Here is a 21795-nt window from a genome sequence, read left to right as displayed (position 1 = left end):
TTAACTGAAAAATAGCTTATTCTTAGGGGAAAGCACTTCCCATGATATTGTCTTCTTTCCTTCACACACAATTTTATTGCCAGTGAACTGCTTTTTCAGCTTGGAATATAGATGAATTCTGGTGATTTTGTAGTTAATGTCAAAAACTCTTGAACTCTAGTCCTGTTTTGTTTGTGAGGGTGAAATTTGTAGTCCTTTCCATCTTTTTTCTATGTTGAATTTCATGTTCAGCTATGCCATGGCTTTAGAATTAAGCAGCACTCTCCCATTGTTAACTTTGTGGCAGAAGAAGTAGCCATACCACTAAGGTAGCAATATATTATAGTGAGGTTTCTGTTGAAGACTTCCTAAAAACTGAAGTTACTGCAGATTAAAAACAAAACAATGTAGACCATGTATCTAGAGCACATCCAACCTGTTCCAGAAAAAATCCAAATTGTTTCTTATTCACCTTTTCAAAGTATAATTCAATGTGCTAGCGCTCATCCTTTGAAGGCAGGCACAGCTTGGAATATGGCTATTTGAGATAACACCTTTCACCCCATTAACGATTTTCCTCAGAGGTCCTCCTGCTGGTGCCCCCACTAGCCATAAGGTGGTGGTTGGTAATGGGTCATTTTGGTTGTAGTGCTGCCTTCTAGAGCTCTCTCCCACTGGACATTCACCTGTTGCCTATGATTAAAATGTTCTTTAGGCAATGGAACACTGGTAGAGAAACTCTGGCTCTTCTAATGTTGCTGGACTACAAATCTTGCCATTTTTGAACACAGGGCTTGCTGCCTGGAGCTGATAAGTGTTGTATTCCAGAAACCTTAGAAAGGCTAAACATTGCCCACTGGTGCAGTAAGCAAAGAAGCTGCCAAAACCAAGGCTCCTCAACCCTCCATATTGTATATATTTTTTAAAAGTCTCTCTTTTTCACTATCCAAATATTAATATGCAGGTTGTTTCTATTTTTAGATGTGTTGTTGAACTCTGTTTCACAAGCACAAAATGGTGAGAAATTGGAGACAGGAGACTTTTTCTAAATTTTCTGGATTTTCTGGAAGGAAAAGCAGTTATATCTGTTATTTTCTCTTGTAATGGCTTATACTACCTGTGGAATCTTGTAGATGCCTAATAGAGTAGCCATGTGAAGGGAGATTTCAGAGTCAAGTCCCCCAATAACAGATATCAGCTTCCGTTGCTTATCACATTTGAAGTTTGGAACAATTGCTTTCTGGCTAGAAAGAAGTTTCAAGGTGTTTTGATGAGTCATCCTTGCATTGAAATAACTCTCATAAATGTGGAAGCCAAGACTTGTATTTGGTAAGATATTGGGATTCTTATTCATCTCCTTCACTGCAAACACCAAGGACAGAACATGCTGGTAGCTTTTTGTTATTGCCCTAAATGAAGATTAGTGCTAAGTGTGAGACAGATATTGAGTCCTATCCTAACCATCTATTTGATAATTACTTTTGATAGGACACAACTGGAGACATCATCATGACTGCAGATGTGATTAGGTTTGAACTGCATACCTTTTCTAATTTGTAGAGAACAAGAAAAAACCCCGTTAATGAATTCATAGAGTAGCACAAAGCAGGAGTACCAACTTGAATAAAATATTGAGGGGCCCAGGTAAGCCCTGCCCTGCATAACTGATCACATCACACACACACACACACACACACACACAAACTACATGAATGGCAATGCCCATAACTTTGCGGGGGGACTGGCTCCCTAAAATATTTTATTGGGGAGAGCAAAGGGGCCTAAATGCCTAGGAGTTGGCTCCTATGGCACAAAGTTTCCAGTTTGGGAATTCATGAACATGTTTAAAATGTTCATATCATTACTAGCAGCAAAATTTGCCTTCTCTTCAGTCAAAGGTCCCAGAATGGGTAAAGGGGTGGATCTTCAGCATTCACTAAATGCTGTATAATGAAGGTACAGGATGGGTGCCAATGGGGAAAGAGTTCCACAACTTAGGAACTGATACAGAGAATGCCCACTCTTGGGCTGCCACCCTTCTCTGTGCAGAGGAACTACCCAAAGGACCCTCTGTCGATCTTAGCACCCCCCCCCCCCCGAAGCTCTGTATGGAAGGAGGAATTCTTTGAGGCATTTCTGTTTCTGTGGCATATTTATAATCAATACATATATATTTTATGCAACTCTGCAAATTGTGTATATACCTGATTAGGTGCTGGTTATTTCAGGAACTCTGGAGTGTATATGCATATAATATACCAGAATTGTTTGTATTTTTAGAAGACAGGGATCAATAGGACTTTACCTCTTATTGAAACTAAGAAGTGAGGTAGAAATAAGAATGAAAATTATAAGGACATCTATTGATATCAGGCAGGTTCCTTCACTAGACTTTTTTGGGTACCTTGTAAAAAAATCTTTTGTTAAGACAGACCTACCCATATAAGTAAAATGCTGGTGTGTGTTTGAATCTTTTTTTAGTTTAATACTGGTTTACCACAGCCAATCACAAACAAACAATCACATCCTAGGCCAACCCCAACCTCTCTCACCACCAAAGGAACACAAGTGAACAACACAAGCACGCTGACACCAAACTACATACATTAAGCATAATAGAAACACCGCTACCCCACCCCACCCCCATCCATCTCCCCTCCTTCCACCCTCCTTTCCTCTTTTTTTTTCTTTTCTTTTTTCTTCTCCCCCTAATGCCTCAACAAATGAAATGGATTTGTAAAAATGTTACATGGGGGAAAAAAAAATACGAGGCATTACACTTACACTGTAAAACAAGAAAACCCTTAATAAAATATATTAAAAAAAATAAAATACTGGTTTATGGTGTAGCACCCTGCTTGTGGTTAACGCTTAGCTGGAATGAAATATTCAACGCAGCAATAGAGAAATTAAAATAATAATTTATTTGTCAGACAAATAAATATGAGGCACAGTGGTATATGGTTACCAAGCTCTGACCTGGCCTCCTGCCATTCTGGCCAGCACTTATATTTCCTTAATCCAGCCCCCTTGCTCCTCCTGTGGCTGCCTCTGTCCAATCAGCCTGGTTGAAATTCCTATTGGCTGTTTGCTAGAACCAATCACAAAAGATACACCCATTTCCTCTTGTCCTTTTATGGGAAACAAAAAGCTATATATTCTTCTATCTATAAATGACAAATAAGTAGTAATATATCTTACATGTGTCTCAACAAGGAACCTTAATTACCAGCTCACCTCGCCCTATTGCCCTCCAAAACAAATGGTTTAATCTCAAATTTTTATCTTAAACAGATGTCAAGGATCATCATTGAAAGATCTCCTTCCTTTGGAGGTCTCTAAACAAAAGCTTGACAACCATATGTATGCTCTAATGATGTTTCCTGCTTGGCAGGGGGGGCTGGTGGCTGATGGCCCCTGTGATCTCTTCCAACTATATGAAATAAGAATCTAGCATAAGGATTTAACATTTCTTAGCTTCTAATTCCTTTGCATATTACATTTAAGCCAATATATTTAATACATAACATAAATAACCTTTTAAAAGGAAAAGAAATCTTAAAAGGATCTCAGTTTAAGAAAGAAACAACTTTAGAAAAAGACTTCCCAAAATACTCTCTTCCTTTCTGCCAGCTAGATGCTTTTCCATTGCTCTTGACCTTTGAACCTTAGGAAAATATGGCTCAAGTTTAATGGGAGGCACATAGTTTTATTTTACTATTTACCCACTCTTAATTATGTTTTTCTCTGCTTTTTTATCTTCTGTAATATGTAGGGTCAGTGTAACCTTGGCTGTCAGCCTGTAATTCCCTTTTTACGACTTTGAGAATTGTTTTCTGCTATAAATCAGGGGGCCCCCTTATCCAGGAGAATAAACATCTTGCCAAGGTTCTTAGGCAGCTGGTCTTCTGCCTAGCATGAACATTTGAAAATCTTTAAGCTCATTTTAAAATACAGGCCCTGATCAAGCCTCAATAAAAATGCAGGCTATGATTAGATGCCTCAATGGTTTTAAATATTTATTTATAACTGTTTTACAGATATTTTATCACTTTTTTTCATGAAACAGTTATTGTAAACTCAGTTTCTTTCTTTTCACAATCAAGCTGTATATAAATTTTATGAAATAAAAAATAAAATAGGATTGATGAATTATGTCTGACAACATGAGGGTTGTAGCCAACATGTAGAACAAAAACCACATAGATTTTAAAAGCCTGCTAATAAGACTAAATGCTTGTACAGCCTGCTTTGGGTCATTGCAGTGCTTGTATCACCTACATAAGGCAATTCTAAGCTGGGCTGTCACAGTACAGCTGGGGTAAGGGGTATACCTTACATAAGTCCATCCAAAAACTTTGTTGCTGGGTGTTCGCTGAATGAAATTTCATCAAACATGCAGACATATTGAGTAGCAATCGCTCCAATGGTGATGTCTCCTGTCTGATTATACTGGTATGGGAGCTGGAAGGGATCTGTCAAGGTACACATAACAGTGGGTGTCTCACATTCACTTTGAGGAAGTTGCAGCCACAAAATAAGAAGCAGGAGAAGGAATTCCTCCAACATCTTGGACAATGCCCAGTTCCATTTATTATCTACCATCAGCCTTGTTACAACTTGCTTACATCCATTGCTCCAAATGCTTTTGCAACGGGAATTGCCACATATCTGACTTAATGCTTCAGTCCACCCAACATCCCATTACTAAATGGCCCAGAGCTATTTTATAATAGATTTCAGACTATGCTATTAATTCTGTTTGTGAACTCTACAGTCCACATGGGGTTTGGCAAGTCGGATGGTGACATGTGGTAATTTGTGATAATTGAAGTGTTCAGAGCCATCTTCCAAGAGTATTGCATTCTGGAAGATTTTACTTGCATCAGAAAACCCCTCTGAAAAAAACATGTTTGCTGCCTCTCAGCATGGTTTACAAAGAAATCATGTGTTCCAATTAATGCCCTGATTTTATCTAAATCAACTTGTTAATAAATTATTTTCCATTTTCCTACTGGAGCCTCCATATGATCTCTTTCTCATACTTAGTTCTGAACAACTTGCCTTTAGCTATCAAAACAGGCTTAGCATGACTTTGACATTTTGTCATATTGATTTAATAGCAGGAAGGGAATTCACCAGAAAACATTCTCTTCTTGGCATTAGAATGTGTCAACAAGTTGAAAAATATTCCAGGCAGAGTATGTAACTTTTTAAAAGACATTTTTAATTGTTTTTAGAATATCTTTTAGGAAAAAACAAAAAAACAGAACCCCTATTTTTTATGTATAATTTTATTCTATTATTGACACCAGGAAACACTGTCCACCACAAGCTTCACACAAAGTTGTGGGTGAGCTAGGGTGTCAAAGTTGAAGAGAACACAATGAACTGGGGAGGGCTACGCAGAAACAGATATGTATAATAGAAAGCCTTTGAAAAGCGTCTGGTGGAGGTTTCTTAATTGGCCTGTAATCTTTACGTAGCTGGGACATTAAGGTATGTATGTGAATCTATAAAAAAAATGTGAAACCTGTCATCGGGGTCTCTTGTTTCTTGTATGCAACATGAGATGAATGAGACACCATTGATTTTGCTGCCCATTCAGTTATTGACCAAAGAATACAATGGCCTGTTTCACAAAACATCTTGTGATGTACAATCTGAACAGAGCATTGAAACCTTACCATCTTAAGAGATACAAAATCTAATTATATATGTGTAATACACGTGTAATGTATTTTGGGTGTTCAACATAAACTACATTGAAAGTGCAGAACTGTGTGAAAATAAAAGGAGACTTGAAAATGCAAGAGGCAGGAAATATGTTTTAAGGGTTTGTTTAGATTAATGTTCACAACTGAATAACAGCGCAAGAATAACTATCCTAACACTTGAGTTCCTATATATTCCTCTTTATTAGCTGTTCTCTGCTGTTCAAGGAAGGCCTCAGGATAATTATGTAGCATTTGGGGGCAAAGATACAACCAAGTAATCCAGCACTAGAGGCCAGGATGGAGAAGATCTCCACAGCCACTGTGTATTTCCCCTTAGTGCTCAGGTATGCTGGAACAAAGGACAACCAAACACTGCAAAACACCAGCATGCTGAAAGTGATGAACTTGGCTTCATTGAAACTGTCTGGCAACTTCCTGGCTAGGAAAGCCACAGTGAAGCTGATACTGGCAAGAAATCCCAGGTATCCCAGAACACAATAAAACATTGTGATGGATCCCTCATTGCATTCCACTATGATTTCTTCAGCTATAGAGTCCATGTCAAAATCTGGAAATGGAGGAGTGGTACTGAGCCATACAGCACAAATAATGGTTTGGATAAAGGAGCAGCTGAGAAGAACAGTATTGGCCAAACCTTTCCCCACCCATTTCCTCATTCTAGATCCCGGTTTGGTGGCCATGAAAGCCACAACCACAGTTATCGTTTTTGCCAATATTGTAGAAACAGCCACTGAGAAAATGATGGCAAAAGAAATTTGTCTTAAGTAGCATGTTACTGCATTGGGCCGACCAATGAACAGCAAGGCACAAAGGAAGCAGAGCAATAGGGAAACTAGCTGACAATATGTAAGTTCCCGATTGTTGGCTTTGACGATGGGAGTATTCTTGTGCTTGATGAAAATTCCTAGCACCAAAGCTGTGATGAAAGAAGAAGACAAGCTGAAAAAAACTGAACAGATTCCTAAAGCTTCTTTGAAAGAGAGGAAGTTTGGTCGCTTGCGGACACATTGATCTCTGTTTCTGTTTGGAAATTGATCTCTTGGGCACTGGAAACAGTTATCCATGTCTGAAAAACAGGGGGGGGGGAATCCCTCAATAATTAGTAATCAGAAAGATTGCATTCCCACCCCAAAAGTTATTTACATACTCCCTCTCTCTCTATATATATACAGTGGTACCTCTGGTTACATACTTAATTCATTCCGGAGGTCCATTCTTAACCTGAAATTGTTCTTAACCTGAAGCACCACTTTAGCTAATGGGGCCGCCCACTGCTGCCGTGCCACCGCCGCACGATTTCTGTTCTCATCCTGAAGCAAAGTTCTTAACCTGAGGTACTATTTCTGGGTTAGCGGAGTCTGTAACCTGAAGCGTATGTAACCTGAAGCGTATGTAACCTGAGGTACCACTCTGTGTGTGTGTGTGTGTGTGTGTGTGTGTGTGTGTATTCTTTTCTTCCTGAGTCCATGACACCAATTTCATCTCAGAAATACTATAGTAAACTCTAATGCAAAAATGTCAACTGAGAGTGACTCTGTAGGTGGCAAACCTATTGCAAGGTCAGGCAGGATGTATCCAGCTTAGGATACAGTGGATCTCTGGCTGTTTCCCTTTATTGCTCCCTTTATTGTATCTAGCATCCCTTTGGGGGACAGAACCTGAGCCTTATGGTGAAGGGAGTTGTACAGCCCCTAAGCATATGTAGGCAATTCACATCTTACACTTAGTATACTAATGTGATTGCAGCTTTGCGTGGATGGGGAATAATAAATAAATGGAGAGCGGACACAAGTCACTCTCCCTTTATGTATTTTCTCCACCCCACCCACCTACAGCTGCAATCATAGGCTTACTTGACTTTGAGAAGGCAATGTGGGGGCTTTGGCGACATACCAGAGCCCTTGCACTGTGTTCTCAAAACTACGTAAGTGAGGCACTGGACTTTGAGAAGGAGGCATAAAGGCTCTAGAAGTGTGATAGAGTCCTTGTGCCTCCTCTTCAAAGCCTGGTACCTCACTTACCAGTCTAGAGGAAGTCAGGGGTGAGGTCTCTGTGATGCTGCTGGAGCCCTCATGCCACCTTTCCATAGACAGGTAAACAGCACTCCACCTTGCAGGGCATTCCTGGCTTTACTTTTTTTTTTTTGTTTATGTGTGGACCACCACAAGCGAACCCTCATGTAAGAGGCAATACATATGTATAACAAAAACTCTACATCTTTTTCTCAAACACAAGCAGACAACATGATCCACTAGTTGTCTGCTTAGTCTATTCTTAGGACCATTTCAACTTATTAAAAAAATATATATTAAAAGACCTTCCTAAGGTTCATGGTGTTCACTGCTAACATTGTAAATACCATTGTTCTTGAGCTGCAGCTGATACATCAGAAATGCATGTGTCAAAAAAGCTTGTTTGGGATATTTATTATCATTCCTCAGACTTATAAAATAATATTTATAAACTTGATGGAATGAAAAAGAAGCAAAATTGATCAATTACCGCTACAATGGTTCTAATATTAATCAAATTCAAATCCTTTATTGCTTAGCTGGTGGAGGCATAATCAAATTGTACAACAGTATGGTAAAAATGGAAATAAATCACTATATATTTAATGTATGAGGCTTATTTTGAACATACAAGGGTTTTTTTTGCTAACATACAGGGGTAAGAAGTTTGGTTGTTTATTCGATACATTTGTACTGTGTATAGCAAATTATCAGTTTGTGTTCTAACTGGATCATCACTATTCTTTGGGGAGAGCTGAACCAAAGGCAGAAGAAAAATGAAGAAAAATTTATGCTCACAAAATTGAACATATTTTTTCCTACCCTTTTGGTCCGAAATCTTCCCATCTGGACATAGTACACAATCATAGCAACAGAATGGCTTCCCCTCTTTCTTTTTTCTGCTGTATCCAGGAAGGCAATTGTCATTACACTTGGCAGTTGGCAGGATCTATCCACAAAAAGAGGAGAATAATTGCTCTGGTATCTAATCAATAAATTAATACTATGGTGTTTTAAATTAATACTATGGTGTTGCTTATCATGGGCCATAAGGTTTCTTTTTTTTTTTTAAAATATTTATTAAGATTTTTTAAAATACAAAATGCAAAAATAATAAACAATATAACATGGATCATAACATATTTTTCAGAACTTCTTTGGACTCCCTCACGTCTCCCACTCCCACTTACATCGTTATAAATTTTTCCCAGCAATTTATCATCTTGTTTATATTCTTAAATTTTGTTCAATTAATTTGATCTATTCTCCACAAATTTTATATTTCCCTCAATCTCACTTATCGTCAATTTCAAATCTAATTCAGTGGTAGGCAATTATTTATGATCTAGCATGGGCCATAAGGTTTCTAAGGCTGCAGTTCTATTTACAAATTCCTGAGACACCTTGAACTAAATGGGACTTATATCTGAGTAGACATAGCTAAGTTTGCATTGCAAAAAAATCAGCTACTTTAAAGGAGACACCCATTTTAAAGGAATGCTTCTGTACAGAACATAACGGCTTTGAAAATAGTTATGATCTTATGATCGTTGTAAGTGCTCTTGACTGAGTTGCTCAGAAGCTGGGTGATTCTGAGCCTAGATTAAATAAGCAAACCACACTTGACTGTCACATTTGGAGTAGATGTCATAGTCAGTAAGTAAATTCCAATAAGTTTTAACCAGAGATGTTATCCTATAATGAAGGAACGTGAACCTAGTTCACTGAATTGTAAGCACTCCTTTTGGCATAACATTTTGAGACCTTTAAAATAAATTCCCTACGAGGAGGTTATTGACTTCATACTCAGTAACAATGGGACTCACATTTTGAAGAACTTTATCACATGCTGTATCACTATTAATAATCTTCAGCATCCAAACGGTCCAATGAAAATACTCTACTGGTACAATTCTAAGGATCATTGAGTAGTGGCTCCTTTTGGAGCAAGTCATCCAAGAAATGACAGTAGATATGCACAATCCTGCTCATTCAATTATTCCTTAATGAAGCACTATTAACTTGAAAAATACTGGAAATGATACTATGGTTGTACCTCGGGTTAAGTACTTAATTCGTTCCAGAGGTCTGTTTTTAACCTGAAACTGTTCTTAACCTGAAACACCACTTTAGCTAATGGGGCCTCATGCTGCTGCTGCGCCGCTGCCACACAATTTCTGTTCTCACCCTGAAGCAAAGTTCTTAACCCGAGGTACTATTTCTGGGTTAGCGGATTCTGTAACCTGAAGTGTATGTAACCTGAAGTGTATGTAACCCGAGGTACCACTGTACTTGTATCAATATAATTGCCTCCTTTACGTCTTGGCCCAAACTGTTTCCCTCTGAAATTGCTGCTAATACAGAGAGGAAAAGTAGTTGTTAGCAAGTTTCAGTGCAAACAGCGTTGTGCACTTGACCAAGGCATGATCCCACTGCCCATCAGCCAACAGACAGTGTGGCTTGCTCAAGAAAAGGAACAGCTGGTAGCTGACTTTACAATCTTAACTGTTCCTTTGTAGCCACATCAGTCCCTGACCTGACATCACATCTGACATAATGTAGAATAAGTGTGGCATCATTAGTGAGGAATGGATTCATGGGCAAAATTAGGTCTGCAAGCTAGAAGTTTTCTGATCCTTTAAATAGTGATAAAATAACAATAATATTAATTTCAATTAATAAGATTTCCTTTATAAATCATTCTTCAGGTTCTCTCATAGGCATAACCAAATATCTTTTTGTGAGAGAATTGGATACCAAAGATTATGTCCAACTAATATGTTCTCTTTTACCTTTATTTTTATCCTACCTGATTAAATGTGTTGTGCCAGATGACAACCCCTTCATTAATGGTGAATGTTTGACCTTGTGTTGTGTATGGATCCATTTCTCCCACTTTCACTCGTGAAAAAGATTGGTTTGGGAAGGTAATCCAATTTATAATATCAAATCCCGCTGCCAATTCACCATTCTCATTTAAAGAAACAGTGTCTCCAGCACCATTGTTGAATGAGGTACTCCTTAGGAGAGAATGAAGCTAGAATGAAAAGGCAAAGGCAAAAACAAAACATCAAATTTGCAGATGACACCAAAGTGGGAGGGATAGCTAATGCTGCAGAAGGCAGGATCATGATTCAGAATGATTTTAACAGATTGGAGAACTGGACCCAAACTAAAAAAAAATAATTTCTACAGAAGGGGATGCTCTGCCTACCATACCCACCTTTCAGGGGGCAGAAACACATTCCACATCACCTAGGTCCAAAGGAGGTATGAACAGATGGAGAAGATCCTGTCTTCTCTGCAAAGTGATAGGTTGCTTAATAAGGAACAAAAAAAATCCTACTTTGTCCTAAAGTGACCACCCTAGCCACACTGCAGGGAAGGTCAGTATGTGGAATGGCAAAAAGAAGAATGACAGCAGGAGCATTCTGGGCCTAAATGCACTCAGTTGCCCCACCCTCCATGTTGTCATGCACAGGACACTGCATGTGGATGGCAATTTGTTCTTAAGGCAAAGCATGCCATGCAAAGCGAGATCAGAAGTGGAGTGGGAATTGGCTTAATAAAAGACCACCACTTTATTAACTAGTTTTAAAAAATAGAGTTTTACTCTGGGAACAACTCCAAGGGTGCATTGTGGGAGCCAAACTATGTCAACCAGAATGAAATGCAAGAAAGAAAGGGAAAATTGCCATAATGTGTGCCTTTAAAAAAAACAAAAACACTTGTTACAAAACAAGTGTTTTTGTATTAAGAAAATGGAAACTCAACCCAAAATTCTTAGGAATGTTCAGTGCCCTACCCAATGGCCCACTGATTTCAGCTCTTCTTGTTCCACTCCCACCTCCTTCAATGTCCATGAAAAAGCTATTAAACATTATTCTCCCACTTCATTTCAGCTCATTCACTTATAAAATCCATCCCATCCAGCATATATCAGATGCCAAACATTACCCTCCTTATTCATACACTTAAAATGTAACTTTACAGAGATGTGTCCTTAGAAGACACTTTCAGCATCGACATGGCAATATGATATGAGCTCTTTTTCTTATTCTCTATCAACACATCTTTCTTCATTCATCAACCTATAGTAACATCCAATTCCTGAATCTTCATTGATTAGCATTAATAACTTTTGAGGGGGAAAATGAGTTAACCTTCAACAGATTGATGACTTCTGCTGTGCTTTCAGGTGGCAGGTAAGGAAAGAGATCTGGGAACAGGAGTGACCAGTGTATTCAAGGAATAAGGAACATAGTGCATGGATCTGGATTTCCTGAATTGTGTGTCATCACACAACAAACTAGGAGAGCTAGTTTTCATATGAAAATTACCTGCCAAGGTTGAACTTCTGGAAGATCCAATCTACTTCTGTCCAACATTGCTCTGTGTTTTTGCCTGGATGAGTACATTTTCTGTAAACTATGTGCTATGGCATGAACTGCATTGTAGATGCTGTAGCTTTGGCCAGTCATACTTATTTCAAAGAGAGTCCCCGGGAGACTGTTCAGCTTCTCTTCACCAGTGCAAGTAACTGATCTCATCTCTTCCTCCTTAGAATCAGGAAATGAGCAGTTGAATGCTTGCTGCCAGAAGATCCTCAAAAAATCATTGTCTTTGGACGTCTTAGCATGTAAGACCTGAAGGAATTTTCTGAAACCCAAGTCTTCATTTGAGTGTATTGCAAGAGATAATGAACCATGAAACACCTGTATGTCAAAAGCCCTGTGCATCACGTCAGCTGAGAAATCCCACTGGGCCGTTGTTATCCACACTTTACTGATGGATGTCACTTTTATATCTTTCAGCATTGCATATATAAGCATTACCCATGTCAAATATGTCATGACACCAGTTTCTGCATTTACTATCAATACATTGACTTCAGAATTGGATAGATAACTGGCCTTGTCCAGGATAGAGTCAAATGAACTCAACGTCTCTACAGCATGAGTTGTGGCTGGTATTTTTTCATTGAGGGCTGTGCAGATTCCATGCTTCAAAAGCACTGGCATTAAAGTCTGCAGAAATTTCTCTCCATTATCATTCTCCATTGTGATGATCCCAACCCACGTCCATTGGAAATGAAGAAGAAGCTTGACAATCCCTGCATACTGATACTCTTCATTGGGCACCATCCGGTAGAATGGAGGGAGCTGGCTTTTATCATCCATCTCTGGAGCATTCACACAGTAGGCAATCTAAGCCAAATAAAAATTATACATTCATCAAAAAATAATCATACAATGACATTATGCAATTAGATAAATAATGTAATAGCACCACATTTTCCCCTTCCTTGTTGCCAGACTTCCTGCTCTCATTTTTGTATACACATAATTCATGAATTCATTCTGTAGTTTAATTGTAGAGCACTAGATTATTTCAGTTCATTTTATGCTAAATGTCATACTTTCAGAAATTCATACTCTATCTTTTTGTTTGTGGCATGCATGTGAAATGTTGATTAGTTTGTGTCAAGCTGCTGCCAGCAACTCCCAAGGCTGGTTGCCAGGAACGTACAAAGACAAGGAAATGTTTCTTACCGTCCACTTTTGACTCAGTATTTACAGAGAGAGGCTATAGCACCCAGCCTATAATAATAATAATAATAATAATAATAATAATAATAATAATAATTTATACCCTGCCCATCTGGCTGGGTTTCCCCAGTCACTCTGGGCGGCTTCCCCCTCATCTGCCTCTGAGCTGTGACCTCCCTCAAACCCCTGTTGTAATTCTAAACTGTCGTCCTCCTCCCTGGAAGGATCAAACTGCGAAGTCCCTGACAGTTTGCAGGTTTCCTATGTATCAAAAATTGTGACTCTCTGCCATAGGAAGTAAGCATTTTATACACCTTCCCACATTGTCTTAGTTCCTAACACTACTTAGCAGTAAAAGCAGCAGTTATGCTACTAATCTTGGCAAAAATTGAATATATGAACACATATGCTGCATATATGGAATTGCATGATAATAAATTTTCGCAAGGACAGTTCAAAGTGCTGGTGCTTACCATTAGGGCCCTACATGGTTTGGATTAAGGATACTAGAGGGAGCATCTTCTAGCCCAGAGATAGGGAGTCTATGATCCTCCAGAATTGTTGCAATATAACTACCATATCCCTATCTATAGGCAAAGCTCATTGGAGCTGATGGGAATTGAAGACCATCAACAAGCTTGCTCAATCAACCACTCAATACAATAAGATCTTCTTCAGTGACCCTGCAACAAGTCCACACACCATCTGAAATGAAGCTATTTGTGAAGGATAAATAGTTCACTATCATATTTTATTGGATAAACATAATACAATCTATGGAAAACTTATATGGTCAGGTGATTTGTTCTACCTGTGGAATCTTGTAGATGCCTAAAAGAGTAGTCATGTAAAAGGAAATTTCAAAGCTAAGTCCTCCGATGACAGCTATCATATTCTTTTGCTTAAAACATTTGAAGTTGGGAACAATTGTTTTCTGGCTGGAAAGAAGTTTCAAAGTATTCTGATGGATCATTCTTGCATTTAAATAACTGTCATAAATGTGAAAGCCAAGGCTGATGTTTAGTAAGGTCTTCAGGTTTTTATTTATCTCATTCACTGCAAAAACCAGAGACAGGATATGCTGGTAGTTCTTAGACTTTGTCCTAAAGAAAAGAATTGTATCATATGTGTTATTATTAATAATAAAGGATCAACCATGCTTTTCAGAACAGGGATGAGTCATTTATTTATTCAGTGTGCCCATTGTGTTTTGGGCAAAAATGCATTTGACAAGGCCTTATCTAAAATAAATAAATAAAAAACAATATTTAAACAATGGTTTAGCCCTATATATGGAAATCTAAAAGCTGAAAATCTAAAAACTGTGGAACTCCCTCCCCACAGAGTTGTGTCTGGCACCTTCATTACACAGTTTCTGGTCAATGCCAAAATGCACCTCTTTACCCTGGCTTTTGACACCTGAGATGTATATTTTTAGGACCCAACTTATTTTTGCTCCTGTATATTGTTTTATACTGTTTTTAATGTTGTGTTTTACTATTGTAACTCACCCTGGGAGCTTTGGGTGAAGGGTGGGTAAATGATGATGATGTTAGCTGGCGTCAGTGCCAGATTTACGTATAAGCCAAACAAGCTATAGCTTAGCGCCCCACTCTCTTGGGTCCCCCCCCCCCATATACTTCTTCTTTATTGCATTTCACTATTAATATAATTCTTAATTGTATTTCAGTTCAACAATTACTTTGATAAAATACATTTTTTGTTATGTGCAAATGGCTTTAAATACATATCAGGTCCATAAATTACCATATAGCATATATTCAACATAAAAAACAGTGGCAATTTGTTGTTGACAAAGGACAGCTGGACATATAAAGGGCCCCATTACCTTCAGTAGCTTAGGGCCTCATCAAACCAAAATCCAGCCCTGGCTGGTATAAGTAAATTAAGCAAAGTTACACCAGTTTCAAACCCTGTGTAGCAGTGGGGCTGTTCCTGGTAGAAGGAAAAGAAGCTTTTAAAATATTGTTTCATGCAGGATTTGCTGGTCACATAACTTAGCTGAAAGGGTTTAGAGTCCAGGCTAAGTCCACCCCCTCCCTGGTCTTGCCATGGTATACCCCCAGGATGCCCCTTTTCTAGGACTTACACTGCCAGCTGTGCCTGTGTTTAATGCCATGTAAAATCAGAAATCTCTCATTTGCATGATTTTGGGCTCATGAGCTGATTCCGAGCTCACAAATATTAAGTCCCCAACAACCCCAGCTCAGCCAAAGATATGTCAGTGTAACTGGCTTATTCCATGTCAGTCAGGGCTTAGCTGACTGAACCAAGGTCATTGCAAGTATCCAAAAGAAGTGTTTTGCAAATATGGAATAGGTAGGATTGTGGGGAGTGTAGAGGCTAGATCCTAGGTCCTTTCTGATTGGTCACATAACCTGGAAACCCAGCCTAGAAACCTCTTTTAAAGGCTTGTTTTTGCACCACCAGTTTTAAGCACAGAACTTTATTCTGGCTTAATTTACACTGGTGTGCTTTATGCCAGCTTCTTGTGCAGAGGATTGGTTCCATAATGGAACAACTGCAGATAAAGCATGGAATACCCTATCCCTAAATCCCATTTGAGAATCTTTTGTCACATATTGATAGAAAAGATGTTAGTACAAAATATGTATCTCCCAGATAAAAAGAGCAGAAACACAACCATCAAATAAGAAGAAATAGAAATGGTGTATAATGCAATTCAGTTTAACAATGTCACAGGCAGAAGGTTGCTTGGTATTTAAAAATATTCCAGCTATGCTAGAGTGCATTAATTTAAAGGGGAAAAATAAGGAAATATTTCAATGGTATCTTTCTCAACATAAACTGAGCAAAAGATGCAGTCAAAATATGTATTGTTGGAGATGTAAAAGAACTACTACAGACTTTATACATATTTTGGAACTGTGTTAAAACAATACATTTGGAGGCTAAAATTCTGCATGATTATGTATTACCATGATCCCCAAAAACAGTCCTCCTTTGCATGCATTCTGTAGTTATAAATGCTGATCTACAACTAGCAATAAACATTTTGACAATGGTAAAACTATGTATAGCCCAGCAATGGAGAATTCCCCCATAACTATAAAATGACTGAAGAAAACTTGAGATAATATTATGGTGATAAAGCTGACATACAATAGAAATACTATAAAATATAATCTTCAAAACAGGTTTATGGAGAGATGTGCCTTTCCCATTCAATTTTGGAATAAAAATGTCAGATGAAATAACCCCTTATAACTGATTTAAATTAATCAATCTATATGTAATGATACCTTCTTTTCTTTTGTCTCACCCTTCTAAAAACTTCTTCTATTATACCCTGCTTTTTAATTTCATATCAATGTATTGTAATACTTATTAGAAGAAATAGGAAGGGATTGTGAAGGCCATTAAATAATACGAGGTGAATGAGGAAACTGTGGAATATAGAGTGGTCATGAAGAATAAGAAAGCAACGTAAGCAAAAAAAAATCACAGAAATGTCAAACACATCATGTAAAGGAAAAACCATACACAATTTTAATAAACCTGCTATTAAACCTAAATACAAAAAAACTCCTGTTCTCTGATCATGTTGCTGCTTGTATAACATATGTGATTCTATTCAGCCTTACATAATTCCTTACATAAGTTCATCTGTCATCTTTGTTGTTGGCTGGTTGTTGAATGGTATTTCATCAAAGATGAAGGTGTTTAGTGAGGCAATCATGTCAATGTTTATATCCCCTTTCTTATAATACTGGTGTGGGACCAGGAATGGATCAATCATGGTGCACATAGGAGCTGGCACCTTGCAGTCAAGTTGAGGGAGACCCAAAATGAGAAGCAGAAAAGCAAATACCCCTATCATCTTGGGTTAATTCATCAAAAAGAATGCCCGGAAATTATCTATTATCGGCTACCAGGCTGGATACATCACTGAAGATCAGGCGGGCAGCTGCAGCTCTGCCTGTTCACCAACCAACACACCAGCACTTAACAGGACTGGGTATTTTTTATCAACTTTCAGACTGTGTTATTGATTCTGCTTGTGAGCTCCAGAAATCCATAGGAGGCTTGAGCAAATGGATTATGTCCCTGAGTAATTTGTGATAATTAAAGGTTCCAGACTAATCTCCCAAGAGTATTGCATTGTACAATACACGACTTGCATGAGAAGAAGAGAAGAAAATATGTTTGATATATAGTGGTACCTCGGGTTACAGACGCTTCGGGTTACAGACTCCGCTAACCCAGAAATAGTACCTCAGGTTAAGAACTTTGCTTCAGGATGAGAACAGAAATCACGCAGCAGCGGTGCAGCAGCAGTGGGAGGCCCCATTAGCTAAAGTGGTGCTTCAGGTTAAGAACAGTTTCATGTTAAGAATGGACCTCCAGAACGAATTAAGTTCTTAACCCGAGGTACCACTGTATCTCAGCAATCCTTACAAAGCAATCCTGCCAGGCTACTACTACTACTACTACTACTACTATTACAGTCATACCTTGGAAGCTGAATGGAATCCATTCCTGAAGTCCGTTCAACACACGGCTTCTGCAGGAGCTTCCTGCAGCCAACTGGAAGTCACAGAAGCCCCATCAGACGTTTGGCTTCCAAGAGAACGTTCACAAACTGAAACACTTGTTGATAGATCTCAACCAAAACTCTCTGCTACCGGCTGCTTAGTCTGTGTAGTCCAGGATGACGACTCAGGAACATAACGTGCTGAACAGTAACTTGATTTGTATTTGCTTTCATTATATACAGAGTATAGCACAGCTTTGTGCAAGTTATTATATACACAGACTCGATTCAAACTTAACACACCAACCTCTGAACTCTAACACCAAACTACTGTGTCATGCTGCTTATAAGGGAAAACTTTTAGCCAATCATCACCTGTTGCTAGGCTTCCCTATCTCCAAGCAGACTTTCGCATGTACTCTTGTTTAATTTGGCTTCTTGCCAACTCACTAATTGTCCACTTCAAAGCTGCAGTTTCTCACAAACCTCAACAACACTCACTTCCAGATTTGCGGCATTCGGGAACCAAAACGTTTGACTGCTAAGGTGTTCATCAACCAAGGTACGACTGTATTATTATTTCATTAAATTTTTATATCACTATTCATTTGAGGATCACAGGGAGGCTTCCAATATAGCATATTACAATAAAGTGTATTACAGTGTGATTGTGGATGGAATATATGTTTTAAATACCTGAAGGAGGAAGAGGAGAAACTCATATCCACAACAAGTTCACCAGTAGCTGTGTTTATCTGATACCTCTTAGTTAAACATTGACCAGAGGAAGCGGACATGGAAGAACAAGACTACTCCTCCCACTGAATCCACCCAAACAGTACAACTGCTAAGGTTAGATTCAGTGCCTAAATTGCCAGCCTGACAACAGGACAGAGAGTCAGTAACTCCGTTAACACACAACTTTACTATTACTTGGTTTCTTCTGGCGGAAGACAGATGGGTGGGAAATCTCGACTATAGCAATGTTTTGTATTATCTGTTTATTGAAAAATACATATAAGTAACAGAGAAAAAGTAATGCAGAGTTCCAAAATTAAATAATAACAGCAAACCAGTGTGCCAAATTACTATTTTGCTTGAATATTGAAATACCTCAAGAATGACAAAGAATGAGAAGGTGAAGAGCTATCGGAAGACCCCTAGACCACCCATGTTTGTCTGTTCAAGTATTCTGACAAAGTGATGTTTCAGACATTGGTGAACCATGCCTCACACATTAAAGCATCAGGAGACTTCCAATGATGGGCAATAACTGGCAGCCACTAGCAACATTAAGACTAGGTTTTTATGTGTGATGGATGGGATGGCATTGTTCTCTAAGGAGGGAAGAGGCAAAGATGGATCAGCAAGCAAGTTTTTGTACTGAGTTTGGCCGTGTGGTGCAGATTGCTGACTCACCAGTATGCGGGATGAGGGGGACTGACAGCTCAAATGGATTATAGAGAGACATGTGGAACAAGAAAGAGTGTGTCTTTGAGATTTTATGATAATGTTTACACATTTTGCTTGGCATTTCAGTTGGGAGGCCTCATTCTTGTTTGCCATAATGGGTCAACCTCCACTAAAAGTACCATGGAAAGACCTATAAGGCATTCATTACACAAATATAAGACACACTTACTTACTACTTGCAATTGAAGGAATACATTTACATATTCCTCCTTATTAGCTGCTCTTTGGTATTCAGGGAAGGCCTCAGAATAATTATGTAACATTTAGGAACAAAAATACAGCCTACTAACCCAGCACTGGAGACCCAGATGGAGAAGATCTCCACAGCCACCATGTATTTCCCTTTGGTGCTCAGATAAGAGGGAACAAAGGACAACCAAACACTGCAAAATACCAGCATGCTGAAAGTGATGAACTTGGCTTCATTGAAACTGTCTGGCAACTTTCTGGCTAGGAAAGCCACAGTGAGGCTGACAAAAGCCAGCAATCCCAAGTATCCCAGAACAAAATAAAACATTGTGATTGACCCTTCATTACATTCTATTATGATTTCTTCAACCAAAGAGTTCATGTTGAAATTTGGGAATGGGGGTGCAGTAGATAGCCATATACTAGAAATAGTGACTTGTATGAGAGAACAGCCAAGAATAATAGAAATAGCCAATTTTCTCCCCACCCATTTCCTCATTGTGGATCCTGGCTTGGTTGCCATGAAAGCCAGAACCACAGTGATTGTTTTTGCCAGCAAACAAGAAACAGCTACTGAAAATATGATGCCAAAAGCAGTTTGACGTAAATAGCAGGTCACCCACTGAGGCTGGCCGATGAATAGCAAAGCACAAAGATTGCAGAGGAACAGGGAGATGAGGAGAAAGAATGATAGAGCTCGATTGTTGGCCTTGACAATGGGAGTGTTCTTGTACTTGATGAAAATTCCTAGTACCAAAGCTGTGGTGAAAGAAGCAGCCAATATAAAAAAAACTAAAGTGGTGCCCAAAGGTTCTGAGAAAGAGAGGAAGTTCATGGACTTAGGGAGGCATTGGTCTCTGTTCTTGTTTGGAAATTCATCTTCTGGGCATTGGAAACAGTCATCTATATCTGAAAAACAGAACAAATTATGTGTCTGTTCCTGTCTGTGCAATTATATTTTTCCAGATCTGCAGCTTCTATATGAAAATGTATACAGAAATATCTTATTCTCCTGAAGGCATCTATAGGGATGATTAATAATCCCCCCTAAGTGTTTAAAACCAATTTACTTCTAAGTATATATCAGTAAGTGCTCCAATAGGGTTTGCAGATGTCAAATCCTACTACAAGGGATTAAGCAGGGAAGTGAATATCTCTTACTTCCCAAACAAAACCACTCAATAACTGTTACTCTGCAATTTGACCGGCTTAATCTACTCCTGCAGGTTGATGCCCCAATCATTTTGGCCAGAAGGGGAGAGAGTTATAGTCATTTGTAAAATTCACATTATAATGCAAGGGGGGTGGGACAGAAGTTGGCTAGCAGTTAAGTTAGATCCCAAAGCTAAGTGTGCATGGAAAATATCTTGAAATGTAAAGAGCAAAACAAACATTCATGTATATGAAAAATGATTTGGAATATTTACCAATAATAGAATGTATATTTTTCCTGAAATTTATTGGATGGAAATGGGGGAGGAATTTGAGAGACTATCAACAACACAAGGTTGGTCTTAATATTGCATAGTATGTTCACCATTTTGTTTCTCTTACCCATTTGGTCTGAAATCTTTCCATCTGGACATGGAGCACAATCATAGCAACAAAATGGCTTCCCTTCTTTCTTTTTTCTGCTATAGCCTGGGGGGCAATTTTCATTACACTTGGCAAGGGGTAGCACCTAGCCATAAAAAGAAAAGGGAAAATTAATTTCTGATATATTTGGTTAATAGCAAGAAAAAAAACAGTCCTGTGGAAAGAGCACATTTTGAAGCAATTAAAGCTTCTCACTTCTCTTCAAGGACAGCCACATGAATAATGTGTTATATCAATATAACCTGGCAGCAGCCTTCAGAAAATCTTATATAATGCAACCTAATTTCCTTGTCATTGTTACAGCCACAGAGAACAAAACTTGTAACTCTGATGGTTGATGCTTATATGAAACTTTCAGACAACCCAGAACACTGCTGACATGAATCACACTTCAGGGTGGAAAAGCTTCCTATGTAATTTTAATTTATTTATTTCATAAAATCTATATACCACTTGATTGTAAAACAAAACAAAACAAAACAAAACAAAACAAAACAAAACAAAACAAAACAAAACAAAACAAAACAAAACACACCTCAAAGTGGTTTACAGAAAGATTAGACAATAAAATTGAGGAAAAAATTACAACCATAATTAAAGGTAAAGGTACCCCTGATCGTTAGGTCCACTCACAGATGACTCTGGGGTTGTGGTGCTCATCTCGCGCTATAGGCCGAGGGAGCCGGCGTTTGTCCGCAAACAGCTTCCAGGTCATGTGGTCAGCATGACTAAGTCGCTTCTGG

The 21795-nt window shown here is 38.5% G+C and overlaps 1 protein-coding gene across 1 annotated transcript; it reads right to left on the bottom strand.

The window, feature by feature from the left end:
* Positions 1-5881: 5881 nt before the first annotated feature.
* On the bottom strand, positions 5882-12789 carry LOC307201604 (vomeronasal type-2 receptor 26-like; the record flags this gene model as incomplete). Its single annotated transcript, XM_079950884.1, has 4 exons — positions 5882-6783; positions 8552-8678; positions 10539-10766; positions 12070-12789. 4 exons carry the CDS (start codon positions 12787-12789, stop codon positions 5882-5884), a joined length of 1977 nt encoding a protein of 658 aa, XP_079807010.1.
* Positions 12790-21795: the final 9006 nt, after the last annotated feature.

Source organism: Podarcis cretensis, assembly GCF_951804945.1.
Source record: "Podarcis cretensis genome assembly, chromosome: 13".
Classification (NCBI taxonomy): Eukaryota; Metazoa; Chordata; class Lepidosauria; order Squamata; family Lacertidae; genus Podarcis; species Podarcis cretensis.
The sequence above is the reverse complement of the archived record's forward strand: the minus strand, read 5'-3'. Positions and strand labels throughout refer to the sequence as shown.